The following is a 14,132-nucleotide window of genomic DNA, read 5'->3' on the forward strand; positions in this document are numbered from 1 at the left end:
CACCTTTATTATTATTTACTTAGAAAATTGGTGAAGTGTTCACTACTTATTTCACACGCTGTATGTATCTTATTTTCCTAGTGGTTTGGTTTCATCTGTCCAGCTCATTTCTTTTCATATCATCACATTTCTATGTATACAGCTTATACAACATAATGTTGACTGTTTCATGGTTCTCGAAAATGTAAAAAGATATATTTTCTATCCCCTTGGCTGAGTTATTTATAATTGGCACATTCCCTTCTAGCATCCTCCCGCCAACTTTTGAGAATCACTGCATTAACATGAGGTTTTCACTAATGAAGCAATCATACACATCGCACATAACATGGGATACGGCTGGTAATGTGAATAATGTCATTGTGTAATTCCCCTTCAGATCTTGTAGCTGTGGAAAGTTAATTAGCGGTTCAGTCGTGCAGACAGATACAAAACTCCACATGTAACGTGACAGGAGGGAAAGGGAGGTGGCATCATGTAAAGAACTTTAAGGAGATTGCCTTTATTTCTCCTAGGCTTCACCAACAATTAAGAGAGTCCCTGGAGAACCAGCTGGAATCGCTCCCTACGAGCGCTGCTCTGGCCAGTGAAGCTTCTGCAGAACATGAATTGATTAAAAACGTACAGGAACAATTGCAACTTGCTAATCAAGTAAGCTGGAAAGCTCGCATTATTCTGAAATCACTTCCTATGGAAGAAATGCACTGTCCTGATAGTATCACACCTATGTGTATTTCCTTTTCCAATAAAGCCGTGCCAGGATAAACTTTAAAAAAAATAAGAACGAAGAAATAAAGCTTTTATGACTTTGGTAAGAGCTATTTTAGCTCTGCTGGCACAGCTTTCTTAAACTACACAGATGTACACTAACTCACGAAACATCTGTGACCTATTAAATTAGCTCTTCATATATGGTGTTAGAATAGAAATCCTATCTGGAGTACACAAGGTGCAGCAATATACTGCTCGGTCCTTCAGCCTTGGATGATGCGCACATTGTGAGATAAGTGAAGCAACAGTGCCCCCTGCCTGACAGGAAGGTATCGTCTACGTAACCTTCATCTTAATGAAACAATTTCAGTCTAGGTTCAGAATGACCGCAGACCACTGAAAAAATACCACTAAATTGTTCTTCTGCGTTCTGCTTTTAGTTTTACGTGTGTGTGTGTGTATATATATATATATATATATATATATATATATATATATATATATAAATATATATTTATGCAGTGTGTGTTATGTATATATACCGTATATACATTTCATATACACTACCCACAACAAGTTAAGATATTGGCTTTTGGGTGAAATTTATGGAAAACGTAAAAAGTTCACCCTACAGTGATATTTTATCATTAAGACTAGGGCTCTTACATAGGCGCATGCAATGGTGATTTCCTCATCTCAAACAATTTCATGAAACAAAAGCCAACAACAGTGATCGGTATACCCCCAAAACTGTAAATGTCTCAATTACATGTCATGTGGCCTTCAGCATCAATTACAGCTGACAACGATATCTCATGCGGTTCACAAGTGGAGTTACTGTTTCCTGAGGCATATGATCTCACTCTTCTTGAAGGGTGGCCCTCAGGTCATTGAGGTTCTGGGGTACAGATTTACAAGCTTCTAGATGGCGACTCAGCTTCTCCTTTAGGTTTCTATGAGATTCAGGTTTGGAGAAAGTTTAGGTCACTCCATTTGAGGCACATCAGTTTCCAGTAGCCGTTCCCTACAGATGCGACCTTGATGACCTGGAGCATTTACGTCCAAGATGAAACTTGCTTGGATTGTGTTGTTCATGCAGAGGCAGGCACAATGACTGCATTAATTATGTTATTCAAGTACTAAGAGCTTTCCACTGTATTAATTCAAAGTGTAGTGCACAGCTGTATTGTCTGGACACACCTGCCAACACAAACACCACCACCAAAGGCTCATTTAGTGACAACAGTGGCTGATGCATAGTGCTTTCCTCAACGTCTCCAACATAGTTGGTAGCCATTATTTCTGCTCAGCATCTATCGAATTTTATTAGTGAACAGCAATGATGCCCACTGGTCCTTATCGAGCAAGACCATGATGCCTCTGTTTGGTGGTGTGGTCAGGTACCCTTGCAGGTTGTCTACCACGCAGACCACTCTGAAGTAAATGGTTTTGAATGGTCTAATGTGACATTTGGGTGCCTATCACCACCCTTAAATGTGCCTGTAGTTGTATGGCATTCATCATCCGTTCTGAAGGGCATTGTTCACAATGAAGCGATCATCTGTGTGGGATTTGGCCAAAGGACGTCCACTTCTATGCCTTTCTGTAATTTTTCCAGTCTCTCTGCATCTCTATTGCAACCTGCTGGTGACACTCAGCTCAGTGGCCACTTCCATTTGAGAACATCCTGATTGAAGCCTCGCAATGGCAAGGTACTGTTGATCAATTGTTAGGTGTCGTCTTTGTCATATGATGTAAAAATGTGAACATGATGAGGAGGGCTGTTAAAATACCAATTCTAATTGAACCCCAACATTTTTTGGGTGATTTGTAAATCAAACGCTTGTCATGAATTTTGCCATTAGGCTTGGTCTATGTTAGAGGACAGCAAGTTGTGCAAAAAGTAGTGAAACGTTGGACAAGAGCATTCAACAGACTAGAGAAGGTCACATTAAGTTCACCTGAAAAGATTAGAGTGCATTTTAGGAACATCCTGAAATTTCACCCAAAAGCCAAATATCCCTAACTTTTTGTCAGTAGTATATATGTCTGTAAACATGTGTACATTTTGACAATAATACTGCCTGCATTCAAGTAAAAGCTTACTATTGTCTTTTCTTTTTCTAGGAAAGGGACAGTGCATTGCAGCTGTGGCAGACGGTTGCACAAGAAATGGATCGTCTGCAAGTCGTATACCAGAAACATATGACTGATGCACATATACATGTGGCAGAGAGACAGAAGCAAACGGTAGTGTGCTGCATAGTATTTTTACTGACCTGAGAAATAAGGGGTAGCGTCACCTCCCATGATGAGTTAAAATGCAGCGAGTATTAGCTGTATACTATAGCTGACATCCTGCTGCATCGGCCACAATCTGTGCTAAAACTGATAATCACTGTATAATTCCCAAGATGCTGCTATCAATAGCGCCAGTGTTATATAGATGGAGGGCTCCCTCTCCAACACCATCGGCACCCCAAGATTGCGTTTGTGTGTAGTCCCAATGGTCCCCGTGGCAATCTGAGGCCAAATAATGGCCTCTTCCCATTTAATGTGTTGGGAATATTTTCAGTGTAAAAATATATTTCTTCATTTTATGATTCCACTCTGCTTTAACTCCTGTGAAGCACCTGAAGGGTTCACTAACTACCTGATGGCAACTTGGAATTCTTTGAGGGGTGCTGATTTTGAAATAGTATCAATCTTTTTTGTTTGTATTTTTTTTTTTTTTTTAATAGGTATATTCCTATTAAGTTTTGAACTGGAGGTCCTAATACTGGATACAATTAGGGTATGTACACACGATCAGGGTTCACAGCGTGTTGGACACCGCATGCTTCAGCTGCATCCAAAATGCTGTAATGTACAGAATAAGCATAGTGAATGGGATTTCTAGAAATCCCATGCCCACTGTGCTTGTTTTTCCCACAGCAAACACTGACCTGCGGTGTGGCTTTCCGAGCCACAGAATGTCAATTGTTTGCTGCGGAGTCGCAAGTGTCCTACGTAGGGAGAACACAAGCAGGATACCGCAGCGCACTGAACCCTGATTGAGGGCACAGGCCACTGTGGTCTCCTGCAGAGGAGACTCGCGGCTCCACAGGTCAGGACCCGCTGAGTCCAGGACGCCGCGGGTCTTGATCATGTGCATGTACCATTACATATTTTGGACATTTTGACCAAAATTCTGTCTAAAAGTATCTCTAGGTTGGTTACATGATCTGTGCCAGGACTGCTGAATGTCACTTGCTTTTTCGGCATTAGAGGCAGTATCTTAATATCCATGTCTGCCAATCAGCAGCACTGACTGAGATTACGTGACGCCCTTGTTGGGCAAGTAGTATGGCTCATCAATGGATGATCAACGGATTCTCCTCCTGTAGTACCCCTTCTTAAAGGGAATCTGTCAGCAGGTTTTTGCTACCTCATCTGAGAGCAGTATGATGTAGGCAAAAAGATCTTGAATCCAATGATGTATCACTTGGATTACTGGCTGCAGCTGTTCTGACACAATCAGAATTTTTCGATTTAGCCATGTAGCAGGCTCTCTATAGAGATTGTACATTGACAGTGAGAGAAGGGGGCATGCCAGACTGTTGTGTGCCTGACATTGCAGTCTCAGCAATGAGATGTCTTGCTGTGTCCTACCGCTTAAACAAATATAGCAAATAAATAACAGATTGGACCTTTATAACACTGGCATCCCTGAATTCTGTGTTTTAACCCTTGCAGCATTCTGTTTTCAGATTACATCACAAAAATTTGCTAATAGATTCCCTTTAAAATGATCAGATTACAATTAGGTGCCTCTTTTTTCACCAGGGGCTTGTCTGCAGTCAGGGTTAGGGGTGCTTATCATAGTATCATAGTATCATAGTTTTTAAGGTTGAAGGGAGACTCTAAGTCCATCTAGTTCAACCCATAGCCTAACATGTTGATCCAGAGGAAGGCAAAAAAACCCCCAATGTGGCAAACAAGTTCCAATGGGGAAAAAAATTCCTTCCTGACTCCACATCCGGCAATCAGACTAGTTCCCTGGATCAATACCCTGTCATAAAATCTAATATACATAACTGGTAATATTAAATTTTTCAAGAAAGGCGTCCAGGCTCTGCTTAAATGTTAGTAGTGAATCACTCATTACAACATCATGCGGCAGAGAGTTCCATAGTCTCACTGCTCGTACAGTAAAGAATCCTCGTCTGTGATTATGATTAAACCTTCTTTCCTCAAGACGTAGCGGATGCCCCCGTGTTCCAGTCGCAGGCCTAGGTGTAAAAAGATCTTTGGAAAGGTCTCTGTACTGTCACCTCATATATTTATACATTGTGATTAGATCCCCCCTAAGCCTTCGTTTTTCCAAACTAAATAACCCCAAGTTTAATAACCTGTCTTGGTATTGCAGCCCCCCCATTCCTCTAATAATCTTGGTGGCTCTTCTCTGCACCCTCTCCAGTTCAGCTATGTCCTTCTTATATATCGGTGACCAGAATTGTACACAGTATTCTAAGGGCGGTCGCACTAGTGACTTGTACAGAGGTAGAACTATATTTTTTTCATGAACACTTATACCTCTTTTAATACATCCCATTATTTTATTAGCCCTGGCAGCAGCTGCCTGACACTGTCCACTAAAGTGAAGTTTACCATCCACCCATACACCCAAGTCTTTTTCTGTGTCTGTTTTACCCAGTGTTCTACAATTAAGTACATAATCATAAATGTTATTTCCTCTACCCAAGTGCATGACCTTACATTTATCTACATTAAACTTCAATTGCCACTTCTCAGCCCAATCCTCCAATTTACATAAATCTCCCTGTAATATAAAATTATCCTCCTCTGTATTGATTACCCTGCAGAGTTTAGTATCATCTGCAAATATTGAAATTCTACTCCGCATGCCCCCAACAAGGTCATTTATAAATATGTTGAAAAGAAGCGGGCCCAATACTGACCCCTGTGGTACCCCACTATGAACTGAGACCCAGTCCGAGTACGTACCATTAATAACCACCCTTTGTTTCCTATCACTGAGCCAGTTTTTAACCCAGTTACACATATTTTCCCCTATCCCCATTATTCTCATTTTATGTACCAACCTTTTGTGTGGCACCGTATCAAAAGCTTTTGAAAAGTCCATATACACAACATGCACTGCATTTCCCTGGTCCAGACTTGAACTTACCTCTTCATAGAAGCTGATCAAATTAGTTTGACAGGATCGATCCCTCATAAACCCATGTTGATACTCTGTCATAAGGTTATTTTTCTTGAGATACTCCAGTATAGCATCTCTCAAGAAACCCTCAAGGATTTTACCAACCGTAGAGGTTAAACTTATGTGACTAGACTTTATTCCTTCTGTGACTTATGTGACTAGAGATTACTAGAATAGTGGTACCATAAGTTAAGTCTTCATAAACTATGTAGCCATTAAGACCGAGAAGTAACATCAGTTTGTGCTCAGTTTGACCTTGGAATCATCTTGTAGGTTTTCTTTTACATTCATGTTTCTGACAAATTACACTTTGCGTAACGCTATAGCTTAGTAATGGGGTATGTCTTAATTTATTCCTTAGGAGGAGCTCGCAAATCTACAGCAGTTAACCAAACAACTTCATGGCGCACATGAACAGGTAGAACAGGTAGGTGAAATAACCATAAAGACAGTATTGACTGTGAAGTGTGAAATGTAATGGAAAGTGTGGCTGGCTGAGCAGTGCGAAACCTTCAGTGACTTTACTGAAGTGTGAACAGTGCATATTTAAGGGTCCATTACAGACTCCTCATAAGGTAAGTCTAATGAGGTGTTAAAATCGCAGCTTCAGTCCATTTTGCACTAAATATACTTTTTAACTGTATGTATTTAAATGACAAATAAATAGTGCCATGAAGGATAAAAGATGGCAAGTTACTTTTCTTTGGGACTTTTAATTGTACACACATGCACAAATATGTATATGTACATATATGCACGCACATAAACATATATACATACATACATACATACATACATGCGCACACACAAACATAAACAAGCACACGTGCCTAGCTGAATAAAAATTAAGAGAACACTTAATCACACATCGGATCTCGATGAGCAAAAGGCTGAAGTTGGAAATCTTTACTGACAAAAATATTTTTTATTTTACTTTGATCCTGATAGCACATAGGGCACACATACAGTGTACCTTTTTAATGTTTCATATAAACTAACAAGAATATTGCTGAACCCTTTTAATAAATGCTGTCCAAGTCTGTATACATTATCAATGTTGTATATGGACTTTACTTTTGATGTTATAAACATATCTGATACCTTGGTATTAATTTAAAGAGAACCAATCACGTCCCGAAATGCTATTAACCTACATACGTATATGGGATTAATCAGCAGGTTAATAGCTCTCTGAAGCCATGGGGCCACCACACTGAGAGCTCAGCTACCGGGAGGAAGTTAACTTTATTCCTTCTGGCAGCCATAGATGTATGGCTGGAGCAACTTTAGTCACCACTCTGTACATAGTGAGCAAGGGCTATAACCACACCCCAGTACTGACTGACAGCCGGCTCAGTACTGATGCACTTCTGAGCCAGTCAGTCACTGCTGGGGTCTGGTTACAACCGCTGCTCACTATACACAGAGTGGTGACTGAAGCCGAGCCGGCTGCTCTTCTATGACTGAAAGCCACAGGCTATCCGGAGGACTAAAGTTCACTTCCTCACAGTAGCCAGGATTTCAATGCAGCGGTCAGGAAACTTTGGAACACTATTAATGTATCATGTAAATAAACACTATTAACCTGCAGATATGAGGTTAATCTGCAGGTTAATATAATTCTGAAGCTGCCCAACACCTGCCCTAACAACCCAGCAGTCGGAAGGAAATTTACCTTGATTTCTCCCGGCATGCTCCGACTTTCAGTCACAGGGGTGCGATTCAGTGCATAGTGAAAAGTACCTGCACTCCCAGCACTGACTGATATCCTGGCCAGCATTAGTACACAAGAGTGCTTAAATTACAACAGGAATGTATACATATACTCACACATATAGTGGCCGTTTTGTGCTGTTATTTTACTACGTTTGCTCCCCAGGCTGTGCTTGTTTTTTGTTTGTTTTTTCTAAAGCAGTCATCATTGCTGTCAGAGATTTGGGCCATTTTCATTCCCTGCTAATTTTTCTGGTCATTAACAGGGGTCTTGGCTCACAGGGGGATTTGAGTAATGTCCCCTTTGTAAACACCACAAAGATTAGCACTATAGAAACAGGCCCATATATTTTTAACCATATGACGGATTTATGAAAAAAAAAGCCAGCATACTCGGAGAGGGGGGCAGCAGAAATACATAACGGCAAAAAATGGCCACTTTTCATCTGGTGACACGTCCTCTTTGAAGGACTTCTTTATTTTCTATGCAAACACTTTGGTGTGGTGGCCGTATGAACAGTATAGATCAAGTAAAGGGAGAACATTATTTCAATTCTTCTTTTTTATATGGTTAATGCAAGTTATTGTCAATACATTTTATCCCCCATTACTAGAAAAAACACCTAAACAATGCACAGAAGCATATACTTTATATAGGGGCTTTTGATACCATTCAGGGCACAGTGACGACACCATTTCCCGTATTACGGAGAGAGTACATGGCATGGTAAAAGTCTCATTTCTAGAATCTGATTCATTAGTGGCCACAGAAGGGGTTTTGTCTCTCGGCTCACAATAAAGTGTGAGGGACAGCAGTAAATTGACCTCTCGGTTTGCTATAAAGCCATTCATGATGTGGTATATAGTTCTGATTCATTTCATGCCTGTTCTGTGGTTATCGGGCGTTGTGAGAACATGCAGGACATTGACTCATCTCCTGACTTAACCACCGCTTGGATCAGAATAGACTGTCAGCTACTGAACGCAAAAAAAGGAAATCTTTGCAAATGTTTAGTCAGCTGTGGGTCTCATACTAGTAGTGTAGGATAAATGGAGCTCGGTTTGTTTTCTATCCGAGGACCTGCATTATGGCATCTCTCAGACAGAGCCTAGTGGAGAGCACACAGTGTCCTGTGTTACTATGAACGCTAGATTGGAGGCTGACAAAGAAGCCAAAAGGAAAATCACCCCCTCCATAGTCCATCGTGTTCCTCCTGCTTTATTCTCTTTATCTGTATGGTATAAAATCTCATTATAAGCCATACAGGTATTAATGATTCATGCGCTGGCTTCATACAAAAGGCATCTTTCTGGGTTATTACATATTGAGCATGGCAGAATAAGGCAACTGTGCCAGGATTTTATTGCAAATTGTTCCAAAAAAATGGAGGAAATGGCGTGCACCAAATATATTATTAGTAAGCATGAATGGCCCGGAGCAGGCTATTTTTTGTATTTTCATAATGAAATGTATCATGTCTGGTCTATAAGTGGTGCGAGGCAGTGACCGGACACGTGGTCGGCCCCCCATACTAGGCTGAATACAGGCCCGGATTTCTGACACCATAGACTCCAGATAGGTGAGGTAACACAAGACCTCTGACCAAAGTGATCGTACATTATAGGATTGGAATAACTGGTTAATACTTACGTGATTTATGACTCCTCTTTTGTCTTTTTCTAAAGGCTTTTCGTACAATTACATCTAACAGATACATGCGTTGCCCGCCTATCATTGCTGGGGAAAAATGGATGAGCCTATTGGAATTTTTTTTTATTTAATGCTTTTTTTCAGTAGAAAATATTGTGCAAAGATTTGTCCAAATGTTTATGCGAGACCTCATTCAACAAACGCCGGTATTTGTTCATGTATGCCATAAAATGTCAGCTGTGTTTTTCATCAGTGTTTGGACAGTTTTTACCATCTAGATGCCTATAATGAAACCCGCAGTTCGTCTCTCTGTCCACATACAGCCTGCCATAATCAGAGCATTTCCGGGGGTGGGCAGTGTTTTTTCATTTTTGGGGGTACACTTTACATCTGAAAACGTTGCTTTTACCCCCAGTAAGAGCCATTCAGAGACTGCGAGCGACTCACTGGGCTGAGCACCGAGCGTACCCGAGCACCCCAATGCTCGATTGAGTGGTTAGCATACGATGAGCACCCAAACTCGGACACTGATTTTTTTTTTTTTTTTATTTTTTTTTTTTAAAGCCCGTGTTCAGTGCAAACCATATCTTTACAGTTCATGTTCGCTCATCTCTAGTAATGGTTAGTTATAAATGCCTACCTACTCTTTTACCAAATGATGTTGCAGACAGTGTCTAGAAATGAGAAGAGACCACCAAGATCGCCTCTTAGGCCGGGGCCACACGGGGACTAATGCGATCCTCGCATGACACTCGGCTCACACTGGCAGCACAGCAGGAGCCGAGTGTCATCCGCTGTCACTGCGACTGAGGTCATCATCAATCATGCGATCGAACCTCAGCTGCGGGGTAGCGGGCCAGCGCTGAGGAGGGGCGGGCCAGCACTGAGTAGGGGAGGGCCAGCCCTGAGGAGGGGAGGGAGGGATTTATCTTCCTCTCTCCTCCGTTGCCGGCTATTGCGATTCTCGCCCTGCACTCGCGGTACACCAGTGTACTGCAATTGCACTGCATCTTTCTCTCGCCCCATAGACTTGAATGGGTGCGAGAGAAAGCGTCTCGCATTGCCCCGCAGCATGCTGCGATTGTTTTCTCGGTCCGATTAGGGCTGAGAAAATAATTGCTCATGGGTGCTGGCACATAGGCTAATATTGGTCCGAGTGGAATTTGATGTTTTATCGCATTCCATTTGGTCCGATTTTCATGCCGTATGTCTTAGGCCTTACCCTCCTTGTACATTGCAGTTGTGGACTCAATTATCAGAATATTTATATTGTGCTTTACAATGGTATTTTTGTTTTTAGACGAATCAACAGTTTTTGCATACAGTGAGTGAGCAACAAATGGAGATCAACCAGCTTCAAAAACAGCTACGGTGAGTATGCCGTGTATAAGTGTATTGGTAGAGTGTTTATTTGTCACTATGTCTCCAGATTTTGTCGTATTCTGGAGCCTGAAACATGGATAGCAGAAGAAAACAGCAAGTGGAAGTACGGCCTGTAAATTGTCTTGTATAGATTTTACAATATAATAGTTTACTGATGCGATACCAAATTTTTCCTGCGTGTTTGTGGCTATTTTGTTGTCAACAGAAGTGCATTTTCCACGTGTACAATAAATTTCTCAAATTTTACTTCGAGCCGATAAGTACAAACTGTGAAAATGCTTTTTCACAGTATGTGGGCGTCGTAATAGCCTCTTTATTTGGTCCAATTTATATTAACAGGGAAGCAAAATTGGATGTAAAAGTATCAAATATGAAAGCCGAAGAAATGGCTACAGTTAGGAAAACATTGGAAGACCAGATGACGAGAAAGGTAAGCCATTTTTTTAAGGTTGCCATAAATAAGAATGAAGTGATTCTGTTATTGAAAAAAGGACGTACTGAATCCTGTTCTTACAGAATATAGACGGGTGCAGAGAAGACACAAGTATTCAATGTTATTTAAAAAGGACTATGTCACCAAGATTTTCATGGTAAAATTGGACACAGTGGCTGCAGAGCAGGTTAAAACTTTTTTGTTTTAATTTCTCCTCTCCGTTGCGTAAATATTAACAACCAAAGTATTTGGAGCCTAATGAGTTCACTTTTGTTACCTGGCCATAACTGGCATGAAAACACCAAAAGTTGTAACATTTTTGCACCACTTCAAGTTGTTCAAAAGTTTTGCGTCTTTTCAAAAGTGCTTTAACCCAAAATTCTGGTGAAACCACTTTGATAAATTGGGGCCTAGGTTTGTAGCTCATGCCCGGGAAGCTGAGGGGAAGTGCGCAAGCGCAGGATTTATTAGGGGCTTATCCTGACATCGGGCCAGTCACCGCAATCAATCACAATTGTGGGGGCATGCGTAATTTGAGGAGGAGCGTGACTGAACAAAAGAAAAGTGCCAACCCTAAAACTGAAAGAAAAGGTCTGTATTGCAATCACCTGACCATAAAAGTGTGTGTGTGTGTGGGGGGGGGGTGTTTAAATCCTGCTTTACATGTTACGATTTCGCATACGATATCGTATGCGATCGTAACCGCCCCCCTCGTATGTGCGGCACGTTCAATTTGTTGAATGTGCCGCACAAACGATTAACCCCCGTCACACGTACTTACCCGTCCATACGACCTTGCTGTGGGCGGTGAACATCCACATCCTGGAGTGGGAGGGACGTTCGGCGTCACAGCGACGTCACGAGGCAGCCGGCCAATAGAAGCAGAGGGGCGGAGATTAGCAGGACGTAAACATCCCGCCCACCTTCTTCCTTCCGCATTGTCGACGGGAGCCGCAGACGGAGGTAAGCTGTCGTTCAATGTTCCCGGGGTGTCACACACTGCGATGTGTGCTGCCTCGGGAAAATTGCACAACCGCACGTTGAATCTTTGAGAAATGAACGACGTACATGCGATGAACGGATTTTCGTTCAATCGCAATTGCACGGAGGTGTTACACGCTACAATATAACTTACGATGCCGGATGTGCGTCACTTACGACGTGACCCCGCCGACACATCGTAAGATTTATTGTAGCGTGTAAAGTGCCCTTATGATAACTATTGGGAGCTTTTGCTTGACAAAACCATATTAGTGATGAGTGTTGCATCACTCACAAGACATTGGGGGCAGTTTAATATTGAAATAGGATGTGACAAATGCCGTTTAACTTGTTAAGTCTAAGGCTATGTGCGCTCTGAGCATTTTTCGCGGTGTTTTTGCGTGTTTTTCGGGTGCGTTTTTCTGCGTTTTTTGGGCTCAAAACTGCATAACTTTGCTTCCCCAGCAAAGTCTATGGCTTTCCATTTTTGCTGTCTGCACACAACTTTTTTTTAGCTGTGTTTTTGAGCTGAAAAAAAAATGGACATGTCAATTCTTTGCTGCGTTTTACTGCGTTTTTCACCCATGCAATGCATGGGAAAAACGCAGCAAAACACAGTGATCAAAAACGCAGCCTAAAACGCGATAAAAATGCATGCGTTTTTGCAGTGCCTGCAGTTTTGTGCGTTTTCTGCGGCCAAAAACGCAGCGTAAAAAACGCTGTGTGCGCACATAGCCTTAGTAGGTGTTATCAGACAGTTTTCACTGGGGGTGTGTACTTTTTCTCCCTGAATGACATTGACCAATCATAAGCAGGCAGCAACACTCAAAGCAAACACACCCCCTCCATAGCTCAGAATGGGGGAGGCAGCCCTGACCTCCTGGTCTAACCTCCTGCATGAGTCAGTGCAGTACAGCTGAGTTTAGGAGTGTCCCATGACAAACCCTTCTATCCAGTTCTCCTCCTCTCCTAGCACAGTCACCTATGCTATACTGCCCTTTCCCCACAGTAATCACATTTTTGTCTGTTGTACTCAACTTGTAATTGCCCTGCAGTGAGATCAGGGCTGTCATTACATGTCTCCCAGGAGTCATCTGTCTGTTTTGTACTATTCCTGTGTGACAAGTTGAGCACAACAAACATAAGTGTGATACTGACACTTATGTCTCAGACAGGCTAGGGGAAAGGGGCTGTACAGCAGAAGTGGTGGTACATCGAATTAGTTTGTGTGCCTTGATAAGTCACTGAGTAAATTTGAAGGGGTTCATCATACCCTATCCTATTTTAACTGTGTTGTTCTAACCTCTAGATCGGTTTCAAACTTGGCTGGGTATAAGGGCCGCACATAGAAAAAAAAATATTTGGGGGGGCCACATTCTTTGCAGTACAAAAGTGACATTTTTACTAATACCATTTTTTTCTATACACCTTTTGAATCACTTTATTTGATTTTTTCACTCATTTTTAATTTTTTTCTTTTTTAAATGGCATTCATAGTATGCGTTACGGTACGGTTTAAGGCTATGCCCACCTTGCTTTTTTATGTGCTTCTTTTCTGCACATAAAAAAGCATGTTTTGGCAGGAAAACTTTTTATTGCATTTGCACGTTTTTTTCCTGCTTTTTGCGCTTTTTTTTTTTTTTAGTCATGGCAATCGCTGGGGTTCAGGTGCTTACCCACGCGATCGTTGCCAGGTCTCCGGCTGATGTTCCTGCTGGGACCCGGCTCTCACTGCCCAGAACGGTGCTCGTGCTGCTCCCAGCAGTTTAACCCCCTAAATGCTGCGATCAATGCGATCGCAGCGTTCAGGAGGCAGGGAGAGGAATCGCTTACCTCTCCCTGGCGATCAGGACCCTGTAATGCGATCACAGGAACCCAGTCAATGCCATAGTAACCCTGGGTCGTCAGGATGGGTTACTGAGCTATAGAGAGCCTCACAGATCATGATGTATGCATGGTGTGTGAGGCAAAATGTTTGGCTATAATCCCCTGTAGTGATAAAGCACCGCAGGGGATTATAGAAATGCAGGAAATAA

At 42.0% G+C, this 14,132-nt stretch overlaps 1 protein-coding gene across 2 annotated transcripts in view; it reads left to right on the forward strand.

Moving 5' to 3' along the window:
• The window catches only part of SCLT1 (sodium channel and clathrin linker 1), a 317,891-nt gene that overhangs the window by 189,225 nt on the left and 114,534 nt on the right, over window positions 1–14,132 (forward strand). For both annotated transcript variants that reach the window (XM_075348629.1, XM_075348639.1), the window contains 5 exons: window positions 516–651; window positions 2,839–2,961; window positions 6,297–6,362; window positions 10,600–10,670; window positions 11,022–11,112. In XM_075348629.1, coding sequence (XP_075204744.1) covers window positions 516–651; window positions 2,839–2,961; window positions 6,297–6,362; window positions 10,600–10,670; window positions 11,022–11,112 — 487 coding nt within the window. The remainder of the gene's footprint in view (window positions 1–515; window positions 652–2,838; window positions 2,962–6,296; window positions 6,363–10,599; window positions 10,671–11,021; window positions 11,113–14,132) is intronic.

The sequence above is a fragment of the Anomaloglossus baeobatrachus genome, chromosome 1 (assembly GCF_048569485.1).
Source record: "Anomaloglossus baeobatrachus isolate aAnoBae1 chromosome 1, aAnoBae1.hap1, whole genome shotgun sequence".
NCBI classification, from domain to species: Eukaryota; Metazoa; Chordata; class Amphibia; order Anura; family Aromobatidae; genus Anomaloglossus; species Anomaloglossus baeobatrachus.